General features: G+C 49.4%; 1 protein-coding gene across 3 annotated transcripts in view; it reads left to right on the top strand.

The window, feature by feature from the left end:
- The window catches only part of MGRN1 (mahogunin ring finger 1), a 119,737-nt gene that overhangs the window by 81,713 nt on the left and 23,616 nt on the right, over positions 1-14,408 (top strand). For all 3 annotated transcript variants that reach the window (XM_024197820.3, XM_024197821.2, XM_029911244.1), the window contains exon 8: positions 7,087-7,134. In XM_024197820.3, the coding sequence (XP_024053588.2) occupies positions 7,087-7,134 (48 nt within the window). The remainder of the gene's footprint in view (positions 1-7,086; positions 7,135-14,408) is intronic.

The following is a 14,408-nucleotide window of genomic DNA, read 5'->3' as shown; positions in this document are numbered from 1 at the left end:
CGCTGTCCTGGAATTCTCCAGACCCCGTGAACTGAGACACTTCTAAAAAGCAAGAAGTGGGATTCAATTTGTCATTGTTGCTGCTGGAGAAAATCTGGGTCTTAGAGAGTGACAAGATAGCCATTCAAGGGCCTTAAAACATATGCTTTGGGCTGTGCATCTTCATGTTTAAAATCTCGAAAAGAAAGGGGCACTTTTTGCTTACGTGGGTCTGTCTGTGAGCCCTGCCCTGCTTTCTTTCCTCTAGGCCAGTGGTTCTCAACCGGGGTACACAGAGGTCTTCCGGGAGGTACATCAACTCATCTAGATATTTGCCTAGTTTTACAAGAAGCTACATAAAAAGCACTAGTGAAGTCAGCACAAACTAAAATTTCATACAATGACTTGTTAGTACTGCTCTGTATATCGTCCACTGAAATGTAAGCACAATATTTATATTCCAATTGATTGATTTTATAATGATATGGTAAAAATGAGAAAGTTCACAATTTTTCAGCAGTAGTGTGCTGGGACACTTATATTTTTGTCTGATTTTGTGCGCAAGTAGTTTTTAAGTGAGGTGAAACTTGGGGTACTTAAGACAAATCAGACTCCTGAAAGGGGTACAGTAGTCTGGAAAGGTTGAGAGCCATTGGTCTAGGCCACACCTTCAACCTGATTGTTATGTGAAGTTGCAGAGGGTGTATTGTGGTAGGTGCTGCCCCTTTGATTACCCGACCTCTCTGTCCTGCTGACCTTTTGATGGTAAAATTACAGCTCTGGCTGCTGCCACCAGCCAAGTTCCCCCCATGGCCCTTTTACGTTTGCCCATTCACAGCCATTCTTCTTCTTTCTAGCCCACATCAATTCTCTCACTTGTCATTTTTGCATCCAGAGATGTACTTGTAGAGCTGTTAATTGTTTAACAGGTTTTTAAAAAGCTCCTAGCTTCAAAACTCATTCAGCAAGTTTGCATTTCCATCTAGCACACCCGGGTACTGAGGTGGTAACAGAGGCGGGGTGACGGGAGGTGAGCACCTCCTTAACAGAGCATTGAGAAAGATGTCACTAGAAATCTGTGGTAGCCTCACTAATAAATGTTTGATGCCTACCTCTCCTGTGCTCGGGTGTCGATAAGTAGCAGGATAGAAACCGTAGTGAAATGTCTGAATTATAAAGTAAGACGCACTGAATTTGCAGGAATTTTTAGCTGAGACTAGCTGCTTTCTCTTCATGCCAGTTCATATATGGGGGCCTTCTTTCTAGCAGCTGAAAGCTTTAAGAGTTTGTACAAACACAAAACAGTGTCATCCCCATAGGGTAGTCAGACCCCGCTGTCTTGCTCTGGGGGAGCTACATGGTTGTGCACACACCACATGGAAAACCTGCCAGAGCCACTCGCGCTGCTTCCTGCGTCCCAACAAACCCTGTCTGTGACAAGCCTCTAGGGAGATCAGGGACACCAAAGGCACAGGCAGACTGTCTGTTGAGAGAACCCCATTGCTGGTCTGAGGGTATGTCTACACTACGAGAGTAGTTCGATTTTACTTAAATCGAATATGTGGAATCGATATTACACTAAGCACAGTAATTCGACTTTGTGAGTCCACACTAACGGGGAAAGCGTCGACATTGGAAGCGGTGCACTGTGGGCAGCTATCCCACAGTTCCCGCAGTCCCCGCTGCCCATTGGAATTCTGGGTCGAGCCGCCAATGCCTTCTGGGTAAAAAAATGTGTCGAGGGTGCTTTTGGGTAACTGTCGTCATCCGTCCGTCACTACCGCCCGCCCTCCCTCCCTGAAAGCGCCGGCTGGAAATCAGTTCACGCACTTTTCTGGTCAGTGACAGTGCGGACGCCACAGCACTGCGAGCATGGAGCCCGCTGCGACCATCGCTGCAGTTATGGCCGTTGTCAACACCTCGCAGCTTATCATCCACCTTTCCCAGAGGCAGATGCAGAGAAATCAGGCGAGGAGGCTACGGCACCGCGGTGAGGACCTGAAGTCTGAGAGTGGCACAGACCTGTCACAAAGCACGGGACCCCGCGCCGAGGACATCACGGTGGCAATGGGTCATGTTGATGTTGTGGAACGGCGATTCTGGGCCCGGGAAACAAGCACGAACTGGTGGGACCGCATAGTGCTGCAGGTCTGGGATGAATCACAGTGGCTGCGAAACTTTCGCATGCGGAAGGGGACTTTCATGGAACTTTGTGAGTTGCTGTCCCCTGCCCTGAAGCGCAATGACACCCGGATGCGAGCAGCCCTGACTGTCCAGAAGCGAGTAGCCATAGCCCTCTGGAAGCTTGCAACACCAGACAGCTACCGGTCAGTCGCGAACCACTTTGGCATGGGCAAATCTACCGTGGGGGTTGTTGTGATGCAAGTAGCCAACGCAATCGTTGAGGTACTGCTCTCAAAGGTAGTGACCCTGGGAAACGCGCAGGTCATCATAGATGGCTTCGCCGCGATGGGATTCCTAAACTGCGGTGGGGCTATAGATGGAACTCACATCCCTATCCTGGGATCGGACCACCAGGCCAGTCAGTACATCAACCGAAAGGGCTACTTTTCAATGGTGCTGCAAGCACTAGTGGACCATAGGGGACGTTTTACAAACATCAACGTCGGATGGCCGGGCAAGGTTCATGACGCTCGTGTTTTCAGGAACTCAGGTCTGTTTAGACGGCTGCAGGAAGGTATTTACTTCCCGGACCACAAAATAACTCTTGGGGATGTGGAGATGCCTATAGTCATCCTCGGGGACCCAGCCTACCCGCTAATGCCCTGGCTCATGAAGCCCTATCCTGGCGCCCTGGACACTGAAAAAGAACTCTTCAACTACCGGCTGAGCAAGTGCAGAATGGTGGTAGAGTGTGCTTTTGGCCGTCTCAAGGGGAGATGGAGAAGCTTACTGACTCGCTGTGATCTCAGCGAAACCAATATCCCCATTGTTATTGCAGCTTGCTGTGTGCTCCACAATCTCTGTGAGAGCAAGGGGGAGACCTTTATGGCGGGGTGGGAGGTTGAGGTAAATAGCCTGGCTGCTGATTACGCCCAGCCAGACAGCCGGGCGATTAGAAGAGCCCAGCGGGACGCGCTGTGCATCCGGGAGGCTTTGAAAGCTAGGTTCCTGAGTGAGCAGGGTAACCTGTGACTTTTAAGTTTGTGTACGGAGAAGCTGAACCTGCCCCCGTTTCTTTACCCACTAAATGTTCAGTATCCTCTCCAGTTACATACCCCGTTCCTCCCCTTCCAACACACTTTTAAAAATAAAATCACTTGAATTTTGTTAATGAACACCGTTTTCTTTATTACTGTTTTCGCGGGAAAGTGTTGAACCTGGGACGCAGACTGTGGTGGGGAGCGGGTGTAGTGTAGTGATGCAAATGACGCTTCTAAACTCCAGGAATGACAGGCTCCGCAGTGGTGGACTGGTTGTTTCAATGGAGCCTGCCACCCCTCCTGTGTGTGTGGGGGCTATGTGACTTTGTGGCAGGGGGAGGACGGTTACATATCCCCTGCTGCGTGGCTCTGTGATCCAGGATAAGGACCGCTGCATAAGATCTCTAACTGCCCTCCCCCACCACAAAGTCACAGAGCCCCCCCCCCCGCCCCAGAACATGAAAACCACCTCCCAGACTGACCAGGGTAACTAGTGACTGCAATGTGTGTGTGCCCTGCTGCTGAACCTGCCCCCGCCTCTGTACCCTGGTAAAGGTGACTGTCCTGTCCAATTACCAACCCCTTTCCCCCCCTTCAGACAGACTCTCCTCTAAAAGAACATGATGGAAACAGTAATTAACAGAAACGTATTTTTTATTAGCAACTACACATGAAACTGGGGGGTGAAACTTGGACGGGGGCTTGGGTGAGGCGGGAAGGAAAGGACTTGTCAAATTTTGGGGAATGAGAGCCTTCTGGTACTTGAGCAGTCTGCAGGGGTGGAGTGAGAGTTTTCACGGACTCTGCCGCCCCTCCTTCTTGGGACTTTGGGTGACGGGGGTATGGGACTTGGTGGCGGGGGAGGGCGGTTACAGATAGACTGCAGCGGGGCTCTGTCCTCCTGCCTCCGGTCCTGCAGAACATCCACAAGGCGCTGGAGCGTGTCCGTTTGCTCCCTCATTAGTCCAAGCAGCGTTTGAGTCGCTTGCTGGTCTTCCTGCCGCCACCTCTCCTCCCGTTTCATGTGTGATCTGTGCATTTGGGACAAGTTCTCCCTCCACTGGGTCTGCTGGGCTGCCTGGGCTCGGGAGCAGCCCATAAGTTCCGAGAACATGTCCTCCCGTGTCCTCTTCTTCCTACGCCTAATCTGCGCTAGCCTCTGGGAGTGTGATGCCAGGCTAAGTCGGGAGACAGTCGCAGCTGTGGGAATGGGAAAAAGGGAGTGAATTCCTCAGAAAGATAAATTTAGTTGTGAACAAAGAACATAGTCTTTCTCTGTGAACAAGACCATGCACAGCACCTATCACATGCGCACTCAGGACAAGGTCGAATTTTCGGCCTTCGCATTCAGTGCCTGGGGTCTTGCAGTGCAGAACAGAGAAGCGGGGCAGGACACCGGAATTTGTGTAGCAGGCCGACATGGTAAGCCGTAGACTTGTGGCTGCTTAAAACTTTAATAGTAGCACTGGCCTCCTTTCACATTGAAAGCAATGCCAGTCCCTGCTGCCAGCAATCCGGCAAGCATGAACTCTGCCTCTATCCCACCCCCTCGCGGCTGTCCCAGCGAAAGATCCCTGTATGCTGCCCCTCTCCCGCCTCCACCGCGTGGCTGTAAACTGCCGGTTACAGTTCTGTAAAGGAACAGGCAAGCAGTCCCAATACTAACATTCCCCTACCTAATTCAAAGCAGGTCACCATGAGCGACATCACTCTGATGAGGATTTCAGAGACGGAAAAAGAAAGGATGCTTCGGGAAAGCCTGCAAAGACCAGGGCCGTATGCCGCCATGCTCTGCAGGGCAATGATCCCGGAGTACTTGCTTGTCTCCTGGCGCGGAAATGTTTCCTACTACGGAGGACCCAATAAGGCCGCTCTCCCCAGGAACCTGATGCAAAGGCTTTCCAATTACCTCCAGGAGAGCTTCGTGGAGATGTCCATGGAGGATTTCAGCTCTATCCCCGGACATATAGACCGGATTTTATTGTAGCTGCACTGGCAGGGACTAAACAGTAGAGCGGCTTGGGCAGAACAATCATGCTAAACCAGACATTGTTACATTTTTTTCAGTAGTTGCACTGCCAGGGACTGAAACGTTAAGCGCCTAGGGCAAAATAATCATGCAAAACCCATTGTTAATATTGTTAATATTCCTGTTCTGTTAAAAACAAATGTTTAGATGTTTTAAACACTTACTGAGTGATCCTTCCCCTGATTCTGTGTCCGGGTTAACGGCTGGGGACGGTTGGTAGGGGATCTCTGTAAGGGTGATGAAGAGATCCTGGCTGTCGGGGAAATCAGCGTTGTAAGCGCTGTCGACTGCCTCGTCCTCCTCATCTCCTTCCTCATCTTCCCCGTCCGCTAACATGTCCGAGTGTAGACCAGGCCTTAGTCTAGTCCCAGGGACAGATGCTTTAGTTAGTTTCCATATGTTACAATAGCAGCTGCAGCAGTGTAGTGGCAGCTTCAGAAATCAGGAAATCACCTGCTAGAGAAACCTACTGGGCAAATGTCCCATTTTGGATAAGGTCCCACCAGCGGGATGTTTCTCCAGATCTCCTGGCTTGGTGTGGGAGTCACATGAGAACAGTCTCCTGCACTGGGGTAGCACCTAGCGGGGGCATGGCAATAGATACATTTTAAGGGATTCTGACTTTCTGACCCGAGCAGCTTCCTGTGGCTGGGTCCATTATCAATATGCAGGTGATACCCAGGACCTGCTACTGGAGGCCCAAATGAACTTGTTTTCAGGATCGTGGTTGAAAGGAAAAGTCAGTCTCTCTGCATCCCCTTGGGCAGCCTGTGTGGTTTGCCCATGAGGCCACAGGCCAATGCACAAACTTCAGTTTAAAAAAAAAAAAAAATAAATCTAATAGTTGTTTCATTGGCTTCTGTTTTTCAGTGGAGGGAGCAGTCTCCTCCTGGTAATTACAGCCCCTTATCTGCGGTGCACTTCCCCAAAGCAGGATCGCATGGTGCTGGACGTATTACCAGTCAGTTTGACATACTTCCGTTATCCTGCAATACAGAACTGCTCTGGGGAGTGCCAGTGTAAATGGTTCTGTTTACTTAGATTCCTTCCTTCCCTGTAGGTCTGTAAAGGAGACCACACAAGCTGTGTGAAACTCTGCAGGGAAAGTGTTTGTATTTCCTCTTGTCACTAGGTCTCTGGAGATGTTCTTACTCCCTTCACACTCTGTAAGACGATCCACTTAAAATAACCCAGGTACTAGATAAAACTAATCTCCCTCATCCCACCAGGAGGCCCCTCCTGACTTCACAGCAACCCTTTGGCTTGTGCTCCCAGTGAATGTAACTTTATCCTTGGATGGCAAACTCCCAAACAGCCCTTTTTGCAGCATGGCTGCTTCCCCAAAGCAAAAGCTGTGGCTTTTCTTTTCCCCCCTGCTGATGGTAATTTTGGAGCACACATTGCCTCAATTACAAAATCAAAGGGCTCTGCAGAGCATTGAGCCGAGCTGTGGCTGAAGGGTCTTGTGCTGGGCAGCTGGAGTAGATTCTGTTCTTCTGGTCTAGCTTTTGCAGTCGATTAAGTAAGCGAGGCCCATTAGCACGGTAGCAGTAACTAAGTTTGCAGTCACAGGAGCACATGGTGACCATCTGTAAGTCCGGTTTGACTCTCTGCCACATGCTCTGTGCGCCTGGCAAATGTTGGGAAAACCACAGCTCTGCCTGGTTGTGGGATGGGGCCCCTAGTCCTGTAATGCTCAAGTGACACTTGCAGATAGATAAAGTAAGGACTAGTCCTGGTGCAACATCAAAGGGTTGTCTACACAGGGAAGAAGCCCTCAGGACCTGGGGTGCACTAGCTACTATGCACTCATTCCCTGTGTGGACATACTAATTGTGCATTGAGTGTCTTTGCACTTTGCTTTGGCTATTTCCGTATAGTCTGTTTAACCTCTCTGTCTTTTCCCCCCACCAGCACGTGGATGGCAGCTTCTCTGTGAAGCCTTTAAAACAGAAGCAGATTGTAAGTATATGGTCCCTGTTTATATCATTTACAGAAAAAAAATGTTCTGGGTAAAGGTGTTTGCTGCCATCCCAGAGATGCCCACATGTGCCCAACGGGCAGCTGCATTGGCAGATAGCCAGGAGCCCAAGGGCTGCACCTAATTTGTCTGGATTAAGGAGCAGATTGGAGCCTTCCTCTTCTTTATTGTGGAGGTGGGGCCTGTGCAGCCAAAAGGTGCCAGCTTTGCGCTGTGGGACCTGTAGTGTCACCGGGCAGCACCTTTTGTACTGGCTTAAGTGGTGCATTGTGTTTAGATCAACATCTGTCATTCTGTGCTCCTGGGTCTCCATATCAGATTTAGGCATATCAAAGTGGTAAGTGCCTTAGAAATATCTACTGTCCTGATGTCTTCACTAAGCTATATCAACATCAGTTTGAGGCCTGTCTGAATTGCGTCATTGCTGGATGTGTCGGGCAGCACAAACACCACCTGCTCAGAATCTACTCTATGCCCCTTCAGCTCTGTTCTGTGAGAGAGGCTCTAGAAGTCTAACTGGGTGGACCATTTTTTGGCCATGCCAGTGTTAGCCACCCCCTCACAACTGTTAGCTCTTTCCCTTGCATATCTCCGTGTCTTAGCTAATTGCAGGGATCTCTGTACTTGTTTTCTCCCTGCACAATGTGTCCAGTCTCCTTATTCGCTGAGGAAAGGAAAGTCTTTTTCTGGTGATAGCCTAGGAACAGCTGGGGTGACGGGAGCAATCCAAGGAGATCTAAATAGAGGGTGCTTGATCCACAGGCAGCTAAAAGGAAACCTGGGAGCTACTGCAAGAAAGCAGAGATAGAAGAGCTGTTAACTCACCTGATCCATCCTCCTGCCAGTGCAGAGGGGCTTGGGAGAGCTGGCATGGATGTTGCCTAGCCAGAATGAGCGACAATGAAGCCATCATATAATTCCAAGCAGAGTTGAAGGGAATATCCTGAGAGCTGGAAGACTCACAAGACACCAAGGTTCCCAAGGAATTCAGACTTTGGGGGAGAAGTTTGACGTGATCTCTCGGCAAGGAACAAGGAGAGGTGGCTTGGGGGCACCTGCAGTGCAGGGCGTTGAAGAAGATGCAGCACACGGATGTTCAGCTGAGGTAACGGAAGACCAAAGAGCGAGCTGTGGTGAATGCAGGGGCTATTCAATCTGATCCAGAAGCAGACTGGGCATGTGCAGTTTCCACTCATGCCCTTGCTGGAAGACCATTCTAAACTGGTTATATGATGCTTTTACAGGTGGCCCCTTCCCTCATGGGAATTTGGCCGAGCTCACTGTGACATTGAGCTGGTGAACTCAACAAGTCTGCTCAGCAGGGAGGAATTAGTCCAGCAGATCTCATGCTGAGGACCGGAGGCACCAGTGATGTGGAGTTTAAAAAGAGCAGCAGTTTATTTACAGTTAGACTCCTTTGTATCATAGCAACAGGATGGATAACATGGCAAAAACCTAGCCTGATCTTCTTCCCCTTCTCCCTCATGTCTCCATTGGCAGCCTCGCTTCCCTTCCCATGGCCAAAGCTTGCAGAGTTGGTGTCAATCAAGTCTGAGTTGTCATTTTCTCGTCCCATCCAGGCCCTTCCTAGATCCTGCTGTTGCGTTCTCTGCATTTTGGAAACTCGTTCCTTCCTCTCTATCCCCACTACCAAATTCATCCATTCTGTGGCACCCTGACCGATGACCACCTTGATTTTACGATGTGTATTGCGGTTGCGCCTAGGAGCTAAGGTCATGGCCCAGGACCCCATTGTGTTAGGCACTGAACAAAGACTTCTGCACCCACCTGTTTCTCTCCTCTCCCCTGTTCCAGTCCACCCACAGTGCAACTGCCCATCTCTTCCTTTCCCCCCACCTTAATCATGTCTCCCTCTTCTTTGCACCTCACTCAGCGCTCCCCAAGACTTTGGGTGCTGGGGCTTGCTCTTCCCTGGCAGATGTGTGCCTTATTTCTAATGTGAATATTCAGTTTTTGAATGAAGCTGCATTTTCCTTGAGCTGCTTTCGAGAGAGCATTGCTTGTTAGAGCGCTTTGTCCTGATAGAACTCGGTGGGTGGGGGAGGTTTAAAAACTATGCCTCTCTGTAGCTTTTAGGTAGTGCGTTTTGGTGGGAAAAAATAGCAAGGTAAAAAGCCCCTAAAACGTGAGATGATGTGATACCTTGGTTTGATGTGGATGTCATTAATAAGTTGCTGTTCTGGTTGGTCTTTTAGTAGTGGACTCTGTCTTTGATCTGTGATAATCATAATACTTAACAAGGGACATTTTCCCAGCACTGTGCAAACAGTAACTCAGTTTGCTTGCCTGTTTCTACAGTCGGTGATCTAATTTCTGCACCTGTCATTTGTTCTCAGTAAATACTGTTATTGCCGTGGCGCATCTGACGCAGCTGGCCGGGCTGTTGTCTTTATTCACTAACTGCATCCTCTCTGGTCTGAGTTGGCTCCCAGTTGCTTCTACAAGACTGGCACAAAGGATGAAATCTATCCTAGTCCTTCTCTGATATATTGCTTTAGACTGAAACTTGGGGGGAGGGAGAAGGCTTGCTATGGAAACTGAGTTACTCAGGGAATTGAAATGGGATATGGAGCCTTATACCTCTGTTAATCCACAGCAAGGAGAGCAGCCACATAACCTGGGGGGGCCACCTGTACGGGAGAGAGGGGAGCTCCGTCTGACTCATTTCAATCCCAGTGTCTCTCCAAAGGTTCCAACAAAGGGGAGCAAATAGTGTAAAGAAAAATATAGGCTCCACACCAGGAAACTTTGCAAATACAAAAGGCAGTTAGATTGTGGCTACAGCTGTTCTCAATAAACTTCTGACTCTGGAACCGATCTTGGAAACTTGTTGTCAAATAAGGCTCTTCTACTGTCCATATCAGAGCTGGCCCATTTTGCCTCCGAAGCTGCAGTCAGCAGGGAGTTAGTGGCTTAGACCGTTACTGCTGGGGAAGATGGGCTGAAAGCGGTATCTTCTTGACTTCGGCCTGGTCTACACTAAAAGTTAGGTTGACCCAACTACATCCCTCAGGGTGTGTGAAAAATCCACACCCCTGAGTGATATAGTTAAGCTGACCTACCCCCTGGTGTAGACAGCACTTGGTCAACAGAATAATTCTTCCATCGACCTAGCTATCCCCTGTCAGGGAGGTGGATTACCTACGCTGATGGGAGGACCCCTTCTGTCGATGTAGGTAATGTCTACAGCAGCGCAGTTGCAGTGTTTCAAGTGTAGACAAGCCCTTAGAAGAGCTTTCCAGAGTCAAAGCAGTGTGAAAAGTGTCTCAAGCCTCCTGCTGTGGGACATCTACACAGCCAGAGTTGCTTGCTCTAGTTCAAGCTGCTGTAAACGTACTCATCTAAGAACTCAAGCAGTGGGGAAATGCATTCATCTGCAGTAGGCCACAATGAGGGGTGAATTGCTGATGTTCACCATAGCCCATGCTCTTCTCTAGGCCATTGGGGATTCAAAGAGTTTAAAGCCAGAAGGGACCATTAGATCATCTAGTCTCACATCCTGTATATCATAGGCCACCAACACCACCCACTTACCCCTGCATTGAGCCCAATAACTTGTGTTTGGCTAAAGCATATCTTCCAGCAAGGCAGTCAGCACTGATTTGAAGACATCAGGAGATGGAGAATCCACCATTTCCCTTGGTTGTTTGTTCCAAAGGTCAATCATCTGCACTCTTAAAAAACGTGTGCCTTATTTCTCATTTAATATGTCAGGCTTCAGCTTCGAGCCGCTGGGTCTTGTTCTGCCGTTCTCTGCTAGATTCAAGAGCCCTTCGATACCTGGTATTTTCTCCCCATGAAGGTACTTAGACCCTGTAACAAAGTCACCTCTCAGTCTCCTTTTGAATGAACTAAACAGATTGAGCTCTGTATGCCTCTCACTGTAAGGCATTTTTTGCTGTTCTCAAATCATTGTACACCCTGGCCAGTTTTTCAACATCCTTTTTAAAATATAGAGACCAGAACTGGGCACAGTATTACAGTATTGGTCTTGCCAGTGCCGTACAGAGTTAAAATCACTTTCTGCTTGTACTCACTGCTCCCCTGTCTACACATCCAAGGATCACATTAGCTCTTTTTGCTGCAGCATTGCACTGGGTGTTCATGTTCAATTGCTTGTCCACTCTGACCCCTAAATCCTTTTCAGTGTTCCTGCTTTCCAGAATACAGTCCCCCATTTAGAAGGTCTGGCCTGCATTCCTCGTTGCTAGATGTCTCCCTTTGCATTTGGCTGTATCAGTCTCTGCTCTGGTCGTGTAGCTCCCATTAATAGGTTCAAGATATGGAGCAAGAGAATTCAGCCTAGAAAATAAACTGATGTGTGTGAAGTAAAGCCCCGAAAGGGATTATCCCCAACGGTCGTTGTTCTGAATTTGAGAACTCCCAGGCAGTGTAGAGCAGAATGCCATCTTGGAGGCTGTCCTGCGGCTGTGAAATCACAGTGAAATCAGCAGCGTCTCCTCTTTGGGGTTGGTTTTGTTGGTGTGTTTTTTTAAAGCAGGAAGAAATGTTGCATTCACAAGCTCACAAAAACAGCCTGTTCTTGATGCTAGAGCATTGGCCCACCTGGCAATGATCTATTCAAATAAATGTTAGTTACTGCACGGACTTACATTACATGTGCACGGCTCTCCCTTAGTACTTTAGCCTGCTGAAATGGAGAGCTGTTTCCTTTTAACTGGCCTCCAGGACAGTTCTCAGCCTACTACAATATAGTGAGCCCATTCCTGCCGTGAAATAGTGTGTATTTGTCTGTCTCTCTTTGCTGACACAGTTCTCTGCCTTCCTAATTGTCCCTTCCTCCTCAGCTCATAAAATCTAGGAGTTAAACAGTCCCTCCCATAATGTTCCCAGGTTTTTAAAATAGACCTGTAAGCTGTTCCTACAAGAACACAGAGTACTGCAGAAACGAACGTGGCATTAGTCTGCTCCCTGTGTGTATAGAATGAGCTGAAAAGTAGTGGAGTGAGGTGTGTGTATATTAATGTAAACTTTTCTCCTACCGTCATTAGACTTCTTTCCTTCCCTCCCTACCCTTGTAACCATCTGTTACTCCCTGAGATCTTCTGGCTGCCCAGTGCTGTAAGCCCTTTGGTGGTGGAAGGGCCGCAGCTAATGATCTGAGCTGAGTTTCTCTTGGCTAGATTGGGTGTAGTGCACTAATTAATACCTAAAGGTCTCTCTAGCAGGAGTTGCGTTCTACCTTGGTGGAGGAGTGGATTTCCCAATTGAATGGGCCTCGTATATTTCTAACTGGCGTGTGATCCTACATTCTATTTTAGAGACCTTTCAATAAAGGGAACACATCACCCTGGTTAGATTCCAGTGCCCACGCTTCCGTCCATCGGCAACCTCGGAGCTGACCCCCTCTGCACATCTTGATCACCCAAGGAGTCAGGAGGATGGAACAAGGCCCTCTTTGAAATGTCCAGCTATAAACACTCTGCTCCCACACAATAATTCTAAAACTCCCCAGCCTGTAGCTGAGAGACACTGCGGAGGATTTCACTCCAGAGTCCAACCACTGACCTCATTGCCTTGAAATGCAGCTCCAGCATGGATGTAGGCTCCATGCTGAGTTCAATGGGGAGACACTGGAATTAAGCTGCTGGTTCATGAGTCAGAGCATTTTAAACTGGCAAGCAGGGTGGATATAATTAGGCTTGGCCTGCGTCGTCTGTGTGTGCTGCTTCCTGCAGCACTGAAGCTCTTAGTCACAGACACAGCCCTTCAAACAACCAAGTTCTTGTTATTGGCTGGAGGTGCAAAACTCAACTGGCCGACTGGTGGGAGAGTTCGACCGTCTGATTCCAGGTGGCTTCACAGTGTAGTGGCAAAGGGTCAGTTTTGAGATATGCAGTAAAACATTTCCATGTCCCATCTTCAGGATGTCACTCTGGACAGGATGTCACTGAGGGTCGCCCCACCATTTCGCCCACTCCCTGGGCTTTTCACAGGGTGGATCCAGGAGAGATTTGCTTTTTGGTGGAGCTCACTGTATAGCATCTGCAACAAAGTGCAGTGATAAATGGTTGTGTCCGTTACCTTGGCGCTTCAGTGCGTAGAGGGCTCAGGTGAGATTAGCACTGCATCTGCCAGCGTGGCCGCCCCAGCCATCCTCTGTAGAAGCACCTGCTGGCAAGTCCCCTGTCTGTTCTGAGCACTGAGCCCTTCTTCCTCTCTTTAGTTTTCAGCATCTCCCCCTCAACCCTTTCCTGGAACAGAGAAGAAAAGATCCGTCTTACCCCAGCTGTCTCGTGATGCAGTGGCAGACCCCTGCCCTGCCACATCTCCCCAGTGTGGGAAACCATAACCTCAGAAGCCTTCCCCCAGTGGGAACTGCACCTATGACTTAGTTACTACATGCACACGAGCTCTAGGCCAAGGCATCACCACACTAGCTGCTGATCCTGCTCCTCCACGGGTTTTCATGTGGAGGGGCACTAAGTTGGGCACATGGCAAGGCCAAGGATGCATAGCAGCTGCAGTACAGTCCATACCCAGTTACCGCGATTTGCCAGCAGTGCCTCTTTGCGCTTGCACATGCCATCCCAGTAATTATCCATGTACAGTCCTAAAGTGGAGACACAGCAAGGGCTCAAGCACTTTTCTAGGTAAATTCTTAACAAAACGCACAGCGCTCACGGAGCGCTCTCTGGAGCCTGACCCTCTGAAGTAGCTTTCTCATACGGAACCATTTCTCAGTCTCTGTTGACTCGTGTGTATCTGCAAGCAGAACACCACATGCTGGTAACGAGTGCTGGGGAAACTTGGCTGCCACAGTGTAGAAGCGAGGCCTGCTGCTGCTGCGTTTGTCCAACCTTTCCTATACGGAACTGAGCAGGAGGGTCTGAATTTCAGCATGGCCATCCATGATTAAAGCTAAGCCACCAAGAAGGGCCTGATCCTGAGAGGGGCCAGGTCCTGCAGCACCCATTGAAGCCAGCAGAAGTTGCAGGTGCCTGTTTTAGGCCTGCTATGAGCCAAGTGTGTTTTGAAGTGCACTATTATCAGTTGTGTTTGACGTAACCACTGTTCTGTTCCTGCCCCTCAGCCAGTTCTGAAGCCAGGGCGACGGAAGCTCCCTAAAAGTGGAGGGAGTCACTGGTGCCGGAACCATGGCCCCGCTTCCTAGTGCCACGCCTGCTCCTGATGCCCTGCCCTTCCCCAAAGGGCCCGCCCTCACCCCGCCTCTTTCCTCAAGACCCCGCCTCCACTCACTCCTCTCCCCCTC

Source organism: Terrapene carolina, unplaced genomic scaffold, assembly GCF_002925995.2.
Source record: "Terrapene carolina triunguis isolate 2854851 unplaced genomic scaffold, T_m_triunguis-2.0 Scaffold93, whole genome shotgun sequence".
In the NCBI taxonomy this organism is placed as follows: Eukaryota; Metazoa; Chordata; order Testudines; family Emydidae; genus Terrapene; species Terrapene triunguis.
This window is presented reverse-complemented; position numbering and strand designations above follow the sequence as displayed.